The 14,675-nt window shown below is 33.1% G+C and overlaps 1 protein-coding gene across 2 annotated transcripts in view; it reads right to left on the bottom strand.

The window, feature by feature from the left end:
* LOC106084500 (ATP-binding cassette sub-family G member 1) overlaps positions 1-14,675 on the bottom strand; it is a 110,649-nt gene that overhangs the window by 36,322 nt on the left and 59,652 nt on the right. For both annotated transcript variants that reach the window (XM_013248228.2, XM_013248227.2), the window contains exon 4: positions 7,810-8,151. In XM_013248228.2, the coding sequence (XP_013103682.1) occupies positions 7,810-8,151 (342 nt within the window). The remainder of the gene's footprint in view (positions 1-7,809; positions 8,152-14,675) is intronic.

The raw sequence follows: 14,675 nt of genomic DNA, 5'->3' as shown, positions 1-14,675 counted from the left end.
AGAAGTGCACCTGGTATGGCTGGTCAGTGAATTTATTATTTTACGTTAATATTTTTAATATTTTTTCCCAAAGGAGGAAAGAGTCGAGCTAATTTGACCAAGGGAATGAATATCACAAAAAATTAAGTATTTTTATTGATTGCTGAAAAGAAATTGCCAGACAACTTTCTTCTTTTCAGTAATCAATAAAAATACTTCATTTCTTGTGATATTCATTCCCTTGGTCAAATTAGCTCGACTCTTTCCTACTTTGGGTAAAAATATTAACGTAAAATAATAAATTCACTGACCAGCCATACCAGGTGCACTTCTTGTGATATTCATTCCCTTGGCCGAATTTGCTCGACTTTTCCCCCCTTTGGGAAAAAATAATAAAATTTAATAATAAAAATAATGAAAATAAATTATAAAAATATCAAAAATAATAACGCAAAAAATATTTTTGGTCTATTAAATTTTTTATACTTTTTTGAAAGAATTGAAAAAAGTAAAAGATAAAACAAATCCAAATAAGAAATCATAGATCTTCTCCTCAATAATAAGGAAATGTTTATTAAGAAAACATTATTCTTTTTTTCACATTATATCAAAACTAAAACTCAAGCTTTACGTTCTTATTTTTATACATTTTTTGGTATGCATTTCCGTTTCCTTGTTTATATTTTTATCTCCCCATGCAAATATTAGAGAGATAAAAATTTTTCAGCATTTAAACGACATTAAATACAACGTCTGTATTTATATGCAAATTAATTTGATCCGAGAATGCACAAATGGAATGATTTAGCTCTTTTTATTTTTTGCCTCTACTGATTTTTGTTTTAGTACAAAACATTTCAAATGTTTCCATTTAACATGTTGCCCATAAAATGTTAATGTTTGACGAAAGAGTAAAACTGTGTTAATTCATAATGGAATTATCTATTTGATTCCTACTGTACCGTACTACTACTCCACTTAAAGTCAACGCAAACATTTAAAAATGTTATATAATATTTATTAATTAATAAAAATTACATAGTTCTACGTCTTATGAAATGCATTAATGTATTCTACGTATGTTACATAGATAAATAATATATTCCTATTATTGTAGTCCAATGTACTATTACACAGTGTAAGTAATACAGGTATAAACAACTCTTCGCTGACATGTTAAATCAATAAAAATAAAGTAATTTAAATTTTAAATGTAATATATGATCGATTGAATAACTATATAATCGATCGGTTATTTTCAATACAACGCCAAAATAGTAACCTTTGATATTTTAAGATTACATATCAATGGTCACAATGCTATTAAAGTATTCCGTATCTTAGAAAATGAAGACAATCTAGTTAAAATGGTTTCTCAAACACCCATCTATTACCATTCACCATTAACTACTACAAAGTATTAATTTTTACTTCGATTTATAAAAACAAACATCTGGGCAATTATTCAGTTGGCTTAACTACAGCCTTCCTGCATACAACGATATAAAAAATTAAATAGAATAAGATACAAATAGAATAAAATAAAAGAAATAAATTAAATGGAATGAATTGAAAAAGAGAATAAATAAATAAATTAAATTAAAATAAAGTGCAGTAAACAAAATAAAATTAAATATAATAGAGCCACCAAAAATAAAATACAACAAAAGAAATAAAAACGCATTACCCACCACCACGGATTAATAGGGTAAGTGTACCAGTAGTTGGCAGTTTAAGGATTTTTGCCTTTTTGAATCATCCTCCTTCCGGGTACAAATGTTCAATTAAATTGAAATTCGGTTCTACAATCCAAAATTGTGAAATTTCAGATTAAAACAAGTAAAAAGGCATTAAATTCGGCCGGGGCGAACGTTGGATACCCACCACTTCGGGTATATATATAAAACCCCTTTCGTCACAAATTCGGCACGGACATTGAGTGGTCTAATAAATATAAATTTTATATCTTTATTTCACTGTTGAATTTGTATTTAATATTTCAACAAAATCGGGCACATCGGTCTATATGACAGCTATATCTAAATAGAGTCAGTCACAATTTCAGCGAAATCGGACAAAAAATAAAGCTTTTATTCGTTTCAGACCCTTTATCGGCAGATCGGTCTATATGGCAGCTATATCTAAATATAGTTCGATATGGACCATATTTGGTTCATTTATCGGGAGGCCTAAAACTACTTACTGTTTCAAATTTCAGCGAAATAGGATTAAAACTGATATATGGTCTGATTTGGTCCGTTCAAGAACTTAACCAGCGTGCATCAAAAAGACTTATCTGTACCAAATTTCAGCTCAATATCTCTCTTTTGAAGGCTAGACGGACAGACACACGGACATCGTTAAATCGTCTTAGAATTTTATGACGATCCGAAATATAAATTCTTTGTAGGTTCGGAAGTTGATATTTCGATGTGTTGCAAACGAAATGACTAAATGAACATACCCCTATCCTACGGTGGTGGGTATAAAAAAGTGATTTTTAACCAGATGTCGGCACCTTTTTCCAATGTTCGGCATGACAGTCGGCATATAATATTTTGGTAAAGAAAATATTAATTATGTATTAAGAAAAATCACTAATGTATTTATTCTAATACAGGTTTTATTTTATTAACACTCACGCTTAACGCAAAAAAAAGAAACCAAAATCAAAGAAGGTGCATCCAAATACTGTTCGATATGGATCGTATTCGATGCGAATATAGAGGGTATCATACCCCTCTCTCTTTCAATCCATTCATCCAAAATTTTGCGAAATCGACTAAAAAAATCGCTTTTTAAATACTCAAAATCTTTAGTTGCGAGATTGCTCTTTGTGACAGCTTTATCAAAATCTGATACGATATAGACCATTTTCAAATAAAAGGAAATCTTATTTAACACATTATAGTAAATTTCGAACAAATCGTAAAAAATAAACAGTGTGATCGGTTACAAAGGAATCGGGTGGGATGTTGGGCCCCTAGTGCAACTCACTGTGCAAAATTTCACCGAAACCGGACAATAAATGGGCCTGTTATTGGTTGAAAACACTAAATCGGCAGATCGGTTTATATGGCAGCTATATCCAGTATGAGGCCACCGTATTGCAGAGGTCAGCATGTAAAAGACCGTAGCGATATTACAACTGACGTACGGGCGACCATCGTTAAATCGTCTTCAAATTTTACGATGATCTGACCCTACTTTGTAGGGTCGGAAATAGATATTTCGATATGTTGCAAATGGAATAACAAAATGAATATACTCCCTATCCTATGGTAGTGGGTATAAAAATTGATTAAATTAAATGTGTTAAATAACGCAGCAATTCTATTATAATATATACTTTATCTTAACTACCTAATCAACTAATCATTCCTTGGAAAAGGGGGTACACTGAAAAAGGGCATCGTATAATTTAGTAAAAATATATCCTAAATTGGTATAAAAATGTTTTTTCGCTTTATGAAAAATTTCTCTTCTGTTATGAAAAAATTATTACATTATATTAAAAATATTTCAAAGAAATTGCAATTAGTTCATGTACTTAAGATTTTCTTTGTAACCAGTTTAAAAATCTTAAATTCTCTTACAAAAATACTCGCGGAGGGGATAGCAGTCCGTGACATACCAAATAAAAAGTGGGGAATGAAATATTGTATACATGATCCTTTTAATATGTAAATCCACTATCAAAATATTTTCAATAGCATATTGTAAAAGATATACTCCATTACATTACAGTCAGCATGTTTTGTTATGACTTTTTTCATAAATTTTCAATAACGAAACTAATTTCTTACGCACATTGTGTCTAACATTATGTTGTGCTTAGTCAATTGTTTATGTTTAAATTAGTATTTTTTATAAATGGTGGCAAATGGTGATCACAATAATACCATTTTAAGACTTTTGAAAAGGATTTCAGCAAAACAGATGACAACTTCTTATCGAAAAATTGTTGATAAATTTATGTGTTTTTTCTTTTAAGATGAATGTGTGTTGTCTATCATTGTATAGACGGGTTTTTTATTTGTGGTTTTCTCTTGAAATTAAAAAATTCGAAAAGTGTGAGTCTGTATGAATGTGTGTCCGATAGAAAAGTGTAGGATTTTTTTTTGTGTGATTTTGTTGCTGGACACAAGTGTGTGTATAGTGGCGTGCCGCTCATTGGTTGTTTGCTTTGTTATTTGGCAGTTTCCTATATTACTTGACATAATACAGTTCCTTTGAGGGGAAAAAATATGACCAAAAAATAAAACAAAGCCTTTTTGCTAAAGGTGTTATATAGTTACACTTTCATCAATTTCAGATATAGAAGGAAAATTAATAAATTGAATAAAGAACTTAAATTCTTTTACTAACAAAAGAGCATAATTATATTTTTCATTTCTGATGCATCGAATATAACTAAAAGCTGAAAGCATCATTTAAGGTCAATTCTATTTAAATAAGTTTTATTATATTGTAGTTACTTCAATAAGGTCTTATCTTTTTGGTTTAATTTTAAAAATTCTAGGTGGTAAATTAAAGCAAGGGTGTGCAGTTAAAGTTGTTTTGAACCAGGAATGGGTGAGATTGAAACACAAAATTAAAATCAATATGTATATCTCAGAGAATTTTGGGCGGATTTTAAATGTATGGAAAGATTAAGGGGAATACTATTAGCTTTTCGGTAGTTGAAACATACATCAACAAAATGGAGGTACCTACATTTGTATAAACTTTGCGGGCCATATTTTGGACATTTCTTGAGGAGATATAGCTACTTCATACTATATTAATTAATAACTTCTTGACATTAATGGTCTGGCATAAACCCAAACTACTTATGGGGACATAATTGTTCAATTGCTTTCTTAATGTTCACATCTACTATCAACTATTTTGAGAGTTACTGATTCAATATAGATAAATGGAAGCAAATTTCGGTATCTATAATACTCAGTATATTATTCACAAATTTATTAAAACAAGTGTTTTTTATGATAAGATCTTATCTTATTAATTTCAACATCACTTAAATTCTTACGGCCTTATTCACAAAACTTAATGAAGCCTTTAAATATGTGTATTCGACAGTTCTATAAAGTTGTGTTAATATTTCTATGTGCAATGAGTAGTATGGCACAGTATGAATTGTTTAAAATAAGTAAGCCTAAAAGAGCTGAAATCGGAGAATGGTATAAAACCAGCGCATTTTACAAGTAATCATCAGAAAATACTTTTCATAGGCGATAGTTCCCTTTAGTGAAGCACCACTCTTCTCTGTACCTGCAATAGTCCAGAACGAAGAAGACTAATTGTCTGAAGAGTATCAAATGCAAATTTGCCCATGAACATTCCAGTAAGGAACAGGGGCAAACTTCTCACATATCAATGAGTGCTGTCCGATTAAATTGTAAGCTCAATGATAAGGAACCTCCGTTTAATAGCCGAATCTGAACGGCGTGACGCAGAGCGACACCTCCTTGAGGAAACGTTTTTACATGGCAAAGAACCCCACAAGTGTCGCTCGATTTCGAAGAGTAGGCCCATCGACATTCGAACCAAGTATGGTCCAGATCGGACCATATTTGGATGTATATAGTTGCAATATAGATCGATATGCACTAGGCATCTCGTTGTCTGAACTAAATATGGTCCAAAACGAACCATAATTGATATAGCTGTCACATATAGACTGATTGGCCGATTTAGGGTATTATGCTCATAGATCCTCGTCTATAACTCAATTTTACTAAAATTTAGAACAGTTGGAATAGACAGCCCTCACGTTGACCGAACCGAAGATGGTCGAGACCATATTTCGAACTGTCATTTAGACCGATCTGCCCATTTAGGGTCATATGCCAGTAAAAGGCTCATTTGTTATCCGATTTCTTTGAAATTTAGAACAAAGAGTCGTAAAAGGACCCCCGATATTCAAACTGAATATGGTCAATATGTGGTCATAAAAAGATATATATGCCATAAAGATCAATCTTCCGATTTACCCAAAATTTACCCCTCTCTACCCAAAATTAATATCATCAAGATCGATATTTGGATAGAACTAGGATTATAGTATATATATATATATATATATAATTTAATAGGACATTAATTAAAAAGGGTGACTTTTTAAGAGCTATAGGAATTTTATAAAAAAAAACTCATAAAATTCAGAATAATTTATGAAATTTTTATTTGAATCGATATATTACATGGAAATGTTGACCGTGACTGTGCCAAGTCGAATTTTGGCATACTCTTTCCAATATTTCAGCCGGTATCTCACGTAGCGCAGAGGTTAGCATATCGGCCTATGACGCTCAACGCCTGGGTTCGAATACTGGCGAGACCATCAGAAAAAAAATTCAGGTGTGCTTTCCCCTGCTAATGCTGGCAACATTTGTGTAAAACTTCTCTCCAAAGAGGTGTCGCACTGCGCCACGCCGTTCGGACTCGGCTTTAAAACGGAGGCCCCTTATCATTGAGCTTAAACTTGAATCGGACTGTGAGAATGTGAAAGTTTTCCCCTGTGCCTTAGTGGAATGTTCATGGGCAAAATTTGCATTGCATCTCTCTTTAACGTTGTCTTCCAATACGTCAATTGAAGCGGGCTTGTCTACATGGATACGAACTTAAACATAGCCCCATAAAAAATAGTCTAAAGGCGTTGAATCACATGATCTAGGCGTCCAACGTGAAATACTCTAATCACCAAACTAGGCTCTCAATAAGTCCATTGTTGCGCGTGCTCTTGCATTTTGGGCAAAAAAAATAAGATATCATTTCACGAAAGCGCTCGCCACTCTCAGTTACGTTACGATTCGTATCATCTTTGAAGAAGTACTGTCCAATAATGCCACCAAACTGTGACTTTTCTGGATGCATTGGAAGTTCTTGTATTGCTTCTGCCATATCTTCACTCCAAAATCGACAATTCTGCTTATTTACGTACTTATTAAGCCAAAAACTAGCTTCGTCGTAAAATGGAAGAAGCGCGTGATGAACTTTCTTAACAGAGCACGCATTTTGATAATAAAATTCAATAGTTTTCAAGCGTTGTTCGTTTGTAAGACGATTCATGGTTAAATTATAGACCAAACTGAAGATGTTTGACAGCAAAACAAACAAAAAGTGTTGCCAAAAAGATAATAGCTTAAAAACACCCTCTTTTTTATGGTAGTGCCTATCTAAAGTTCGACACAGTTCATACTCCTTCCTATATCCTTTTCACTCACGCTACTGCACTCTTTTCACTTTTATTATAGTTGCTATTGCAATAATCGGTCTTTATTAAACCGTGTATTCCAATAAGCACGTGATTCATATTCCCAATAAAAACAGACAAAACTGTAATCACTAAAAAATAACGCAAACAAGTTTTCTTGCATTGTCCTATAAACTATAAGAATAAATTGCATTGTGTGCGAATTTTAAAATTATGTTAATTTCAATTCAGCAGACAGATGGAAACAGCGACAGATAACTGCTAAAAAACACATTAGCGACTAAAGGCCATATTGGAAATTATTTGATAAGAATAGGAAACATATGTTAAGTGATTGATATATACACAGTAGGATGGGGTAATTAAATTAAGAATTAAATAGGGTAACACAATGAAAATGACTATCACTTTTCCAATAAGGGAAATTTCCCCTGACTTCACCAATAGGGGAGATTTCGGAGATTTGTTTAAAAAAATTTAAGGAATTCGACTTTTTGCTAATAGAATATCTATCTGGCCCCGCCAGTTTATGAGTTCTTTTTCGCCACCAGGTCTGCTCATATTGAGCAAATTTGTCCTCAAAAACTATTACATAGAATTTTACTTACGTTGTTGGTTCATCCAAGTATAACACCGAAGGATTACTAATCAACTCCAAAGCAATGGCCAGACGTTTCTTTTGACCACCCGATAACTTTCCCGCTCCCACATTGTATCGATGTTCCAGGCCCAGCAGCGAAAGAATGTGTTTAACCAAACGCAATTTCTCTTTCTTTGAAATCTTAAAGCCCAATTTTAAATGGGCGGCCAACATCATAGTTTCGCCCACCGTCAACTGAGGCCTTAACATATCATCCTGATGCAGATAACATGATAATTCGCGAAACTTCTGTGATGACGTTGAGATGGTTGTGCCATTGACTCGTACACTGCCAGTCACACCGGAACATCTGTAAAGAAAAATATAATAAAAAATATACAATAAATTTCTTGTTATTATGTATTTATATATGAATTATTCATGTAGTCACACCGAGACCGAGACTAAGAGTATATGTGCCATTTGTAATGTGGAACATTTAATTGATAATAAATAACAATGATGAAAACATAATAAGTTCAAGTTTAAAAGTCACTGACCGAGTAAGCTACTACTACTTGACCAACCAGCCAGCACCAGCACTAACCCACCAAGCATTCTTCTTTTGTATGAAGTCTCTGTGGAATATTTATGGTTGGATTGTGAGCTTCTGATGTGTTTTGGAGCAGCCAACCTCAAGCGGCTGATAATAACAAATTGAAATTGCTAAGCAGAGCAATGCTTTCAATCTGGGTGTGTGTGATGAAGTAATTTTACAACCTACCGCAAAGCAAAATCTATAAAAATGGTCTGACAATGAATTGGAAATGGTTACAGAATAAAAAGTTGGAAATAGAAAAAAAAATTAAAGATTGATATAAATGTCGAATAAATAACAAAGAATGCTATTGTATGAAGTCTGGTAATGTAGCATAGTTTACAAATATTCCTTATTATAGAGTGGAACAAAATTAAAATTTTTACGAATGTCACAGCAAAAGATTTGAATTTCAGAAACTCTTATCACCTTAGACCCTAATAGGCGCTGAGAAGGGACTGAAGCAAACTCTCCTTTGTGAGAAGACGTTTCAAGCAGGCTCCCATACTCAAGCATTAAGCGCGTTGGTTTCCTTCCTCCTTCCGACTTCAGCCAGAACTTATATATTATTTTACAAACTTAAAAGATTTTTGTTTGTTTCTCTTTCAAGACGAGCTCAATAATCGGAGATGCAAATGGAAAAGGAAAGCCAAAGATAGCAACACACACCAACCACTATAGGACGCGTTTCGCCTTTGGTTAGAAAACTTTTCAACCATATTAGGTGTGTTGGCTTCAAGGGCCGTGCGGTGGTAAGTTGTATTTGAATCGTATTAATAGCGAAAACGCATCTATGATACGATGTGTTTTACAAATTAAATTTTATTGCTAAATACCAACACATTTTCTGAACTACTCTACTATTTTATGCTACTTATTACACAACTACTTCATTATATAAAAATCCAGACTATTCTCATTATATAAAATTCCTACTTTTCCATGCTACTTACTACTCATTGAACTATTTAACTCATTTCTAAATGATTATTGATGAAAAAAGATTATATCTTATCATTTAATACACTTGTATAAATAAGTATTTTTAATAATTTTTTTTACTGATTATTATAGAATATGGCATTCGTTTTCATTTACTTTTATTGAATCAGAAACGCCTATAACAATTGATAGTAGATATGAACAATAAGTAAAGCAATTAGATAATTATTGTATGTATTGGGTTGCCCAAAAAGTAATTGCGGATTTTTTAAAAGAAAGTAAATGCATTTTTTATAAAATTTAGAATGAACTTTAATCAAATATACTTTTTTTACACTTTTTTTCTAAAGCAAGCTAAAAGTAACAGCTGATAACTGACAGAAGAAAGAATGCAATTACAGAGTCACAAGCTGTGAAAAAATTTGTCAACGCCGACTATATGAAAAATCCGCAATTACTTTTTGGGCAACCCAATATATCCACATAAGTGGTATGGCTTAAAGTCAGACTATTTATATCAAGTATTTAATTTAAATACTTTGAAATAGCTTTAATGGTGTTTAAGTGATAAAGTAATTGAGTACTATAGGAATTTGAGTACCTCTTCCCAGAGATGGAAATTGCAAATTTTGCCCATGAACATTCCGTGAAGGAACAGGGGCAATTTCTCACATATCAATGAGTGCAGTCCGATTCAAGTTTAAGCTCAATGATAAGGGGCCTCCTTTTAATAGCCGAGTACGAACGGCGTGACGCAGTGCGACACCTCTTTGAAGAGAAGTTTTACATGGCATAGTACCTCACAAATGTTGCTACCATTAGGAGGGGTAAACCACCGCCGAAAATTTGTTCTGATGGTCTCGCCAGGATTCGAACTCAGGTGTTCTGCATCATAGGCGGACATGCTAACCTCTGCGCTACGGTGGCCTCCGATATCCCAGAGTTGGTTTGTCAAAATTATGGCAATATAAATAAATAAAATATTTTTTTAGTTGATAAAGAAAAGGTGTGGTAGAATTCCCATTGAATAGTAATTAGCATAGTAGGAATTGAACTACCTTTACCGGAAAATGATTTATGATAGTACAGTATAATCTCACTTCCTATGACAGGGGTAAGGTTTGTCCGAACTAGCAATATGTTGAAAAATATTTCAACTTAATAGATGGAGATGTATATAATAGGACTTATTTTGCTTTCGTTTTTATTATTATTTTAATACCCACCACCGAAGGATGGGGGTATATTCATTTTGTCATTCCGTTTGCAACACATCGAAATATCCATTTCCGACCCTATAAAGTATATATATTCTTGATCAGCGTACAAATCTAAGACGATCTAGCCATGTCCGTCCGTCTACAGTCTTTAAAAATAGAGATATTGAGCTGAAACTTTGCACGATTCTTTTTCTGCAATATGGCACAGATCGGTTCGGATTTGGATATAGCTGCCATATAAACCGATCACTCGATTTAAGGACTTAGGCCCATAAAAGTCGCATTTATTGTCCGATTTCGCCAAAATTTAATACAGTGAGTTGTGTTAGGCCGTTCGAATTCATTCTTCAATTTGGCCCAGATCGGTCCAGCTGCCATATAGACCGATCTCTCGATTTAAGGCCCTAGGCCCCCTCGATGTCCAAACAGAATACGATTCATATCGGACCATATTTATATATACGTATAGTCTATATGAGATAACATTTGGATATAACGGTCATAGATAACGATCTGCTGCTAAAAGGTCTTAAGTCCATAACAAGCGCATGTATTACACGATTTCGGTAAATTTTAAACTGTGACTTTTATAGGCCTACATCTTCCAACAATCGTTCCAAATATGATGCCAATAAACTTATCCTTTTACGGCCCCTAGAAGTTTACATTTTTGCTCGATTTATCATAAATAGGGTATGTAGAAATTTTAAGCTGAATCCATGGTGGTGGGTTCCCAAGATTCGACCCCACCGAACTTAGCAAGTTCTTGCTTGTTTTAAATTCATGGTGATTGGGGGTTAATTTGTTTAATTTTATTTTAAAATAAATGTGGTTTGTGATTGTGAATTCAACAGAATAAAAATTGATAATAATTAACAAAATTAAAGTGTCCCAAAAATGTGGAAAAACAAAATAACGCGGAAGTTAACTCATTCCATTTGAATAATTATAAAAATTTAAAACATACAAATTGCTACAAAATATTTTCTTACATAAAACACCTTCGCTTATTTTTAATTGTAGTACTAAGTTCAATTATGTATGAAGTGGCTCGGATTTTTGGTACAAAGTACGATATTTATGCACTAGACCTCGGCTTTATGGAAGGATTTCATAACATTGAGCATTTGCTAGCATTTGTACTTGATAGAAGGTCTTGACTGGAATAAATGATACTTAAAATGATCAATTGAGAATATTTAGCTGAATCCTCTCCGTTGTCTGTTTATCTAAAATTTTTTTCGGTTTATCTAACCATTTGTCTTTCTTCGCCACGCTGGAGGTGTGAAATATTTCAAAAACGTGTTGAGATCATATACACTTTTCTTTACAACTCCATTTCTGAGAAGCAGACTGTCCGTCTGTCTCTCCATCTACCATCTATACGATTTGAACATAGTAAATCACACCCCAACTATCCAATTTTTAGCACCACTACCATTCGCTATTACGAGGAATTCGAGTCAAGTCATTGTCACTGTCGTATTACATATTTGTTTGTCAATTTCTTCTATTTTTCCTTGTCTAGGTAATGTAAACAAAAGTCGCTGGACAAGAGTTACCTCATGTTCTTCATCTTTTCATGTTTTATGTTGAATTTCTACTTACAATCAAGTTCAATTTACTTCAGCCAAAACCAGTTCGAGACACAAAATTCTCGTACTTTGACATTCTGTTAAACTGGTTTCAATTAATTTACAAAAACCGTATTTCAAACTCTCAAATACAAAATTATTGGCTTATCGTGGCAGTTTTAATGGAATATCTACAACATTACATTGGACCTTTTTTGTTGAAGCTAAATGAGGTAAAAATGTTGAAATTAGTTTTGTATTTTAAGAAATGTTAGTTTTGTGACTGTGACAATCTGCAACACATTTTAATACCAAATTAATCACAGATCAAAGCCTTTATTGGGAAACAAAACCACAAACTCGGCGACATTTTTGAAACTAGAAAGAGTATAATGTTTTCTACTCACAAAGTGGAGTACATATATCAATTTGAGAAGTCGTGTTGAAATCGCGACCCACGAAGCCCTTCAAATATTTCGTTCCACTATTTGAATGAAACCATTGCATTTAAAGGTTTAAAACCGCCCAATATCCAGTTGAACATGTAAAAGTGTGTTAAGTGAGAAAATAATTGCACAAATCGTTACTGGAAGTCGTTCGCGTACTCTATTTGCCAGCAGAAGAGAGCGGAAGAATGCGTGAGAGAGACCAACATTTTAAGTATTTGGTAATTGGGAGATTTATTTGAGCAGAAATTAGCAACACCAAACAGCTGTTTTATGAAAACCAGCTGTTTAATTCAAATAAATAGTAAAAGAGTGAAAATGCTGATCTTACTCTCCTGCAAATTTTTACTGAAAAAGTACGCTAAAAGACCTTTTTTTACTTAGATGTTGGAGATCGCGAGAGAAGTTGCCGTGCGGAATTTCTACTAACCGCATTAGAATTCAGCTCTTTAGAGGCTTAAGATGTATAATCAAGAGAATGGTTTATATTGGAGATATATCCAAACAAAGAACAAATTTACAATTTATCAATAGAAAGTATTTGTAAAAAAAATATTTTAATGTTCTCGCCAAAATTCGAATCCTAGCATGAACATCTTTCCAGTGGATTATATTTCTAATTATTAATAAAGTAAAATTCGCACGTATCTAGTGGACAGCAACTCTAGCGTCCAAGTTATTAATATTGCATGTGCGGAAGTTATAGCAACTCTTCCTGACGATTCGCTTACAACCGATTGCGTTATTATCTTCCGCATGACTCGTGAAACAAGTTTTAGCAACTCTTCGCGACGTTTGTTACGGACCTCATTGCGTTATAATCGTCCAGAAGAGTTGTTATTTGTAATTCGCCTGAGTTAATTTTGCGCGATTCCATTTATTTGCATACGTGGTGCCGATTTGTATTGGATTATGTTATTCAATGTTTCGAGTGGACAACTTTCACAACACCAAACAGAATTCTCACTTGGCTTATATGACGATTGGTACTTAATATGCCGAATATGACGAGTAAAACTAAAAATTTTTAATGGTTTTTTTCGGAGTTGTTACGTTTTTGATGAACAAAGTAATGCATTTTTTGATCTTCCCAGCGAATAATGTGCAACTCTTGTAGAATAATATTTAATAAATACTACAAAACACTTATTTGTTACTCGTCCAGGCCATTAATGCACAACTCTTCTAGAAGAGTATTTTATTAATCTTCCAAAACACTCATTTTTGACTCGTCGACACCATTCTTGCGCGATTCTAAGATCTTCTAAGACTTTTCTGACTTACTCTTTGGCAACTCATATGGAAGATTCACGGAACACTCCTTTAGAAAAGACGTCTTGAGGAAACAACTCCTTACGATGGGGGGAATAGCCTACGACTCTAAAACGAGCTCGTCCGCGATCATAGCTTTCATCTAGAAGATTCGCGGAAGATTATTTGGCGATCAAAAATGTTTGCAGGCTACATTTACGTGCATGTCACATACATCCATTCACAATTGTTGACCACAGTTGCATTTTTTAGTATTTTTAGTGATTATTCAGCCCCAAAATCGTTTTTTTTTTGGGATTTAAAAATAAATCCAGCGACAATTGGAATTATTTTTAGTTGGTATAACATAGGATTTAGCACGTAAATAACAAAAGAGCCATAACACACTTTTTGGTGAGCTTTGTAAACGTACTTTTAGTCACTGCACAAGTGGTTGTAGTCTTTGCTATTCTTTAAAAAACATATCTCACAAAGATTGATCAGAACAAATTCAATTCCTATGCCTTCCTTCTCAATGATAATTTTCTTTTTATTTCCTCAATAACAATGTTAAGGGTAATTATTTCGAATCATAAGCGTGATGTTACAAAGATCAGTGAAAATCTTGATTCAATTAAGGAAGCAAACTGTATACGAACGTATAATTTGATTTAATTTTTTCAACACTTTGAGGCTTACGCTATATAATTATTGACATACCAATGCAAAAATTCATAAATTAATGCTTTATTGTTTATAACAACAACTAAACTTTTTAATTGCTCTACTACCCAGCAAATGCTACTCACATATCAGTGATATGTTATTATAAAAGAAAATCAATGGAAAAAGAGTAGTCATAA

This window comes from Stomoxys calcitrans, chromosome 3 (genome assembly GCF_963082655.1).
Source record: "Stomoxys calcitrans chromosome 3, idStoCalc2.1, whole genome shotgun sequence".
Lineage (NCBI taxonomy): Eukaryota > Metazoa > Arthropoda > Insecta > Diptera > Muscidae > Stomoxys > Stomoxys calcitrans.
Note: the sequence above shows the minus strand (reverse complement) of the source record. Positions and strands in the feature narration are given on the sequence as shown.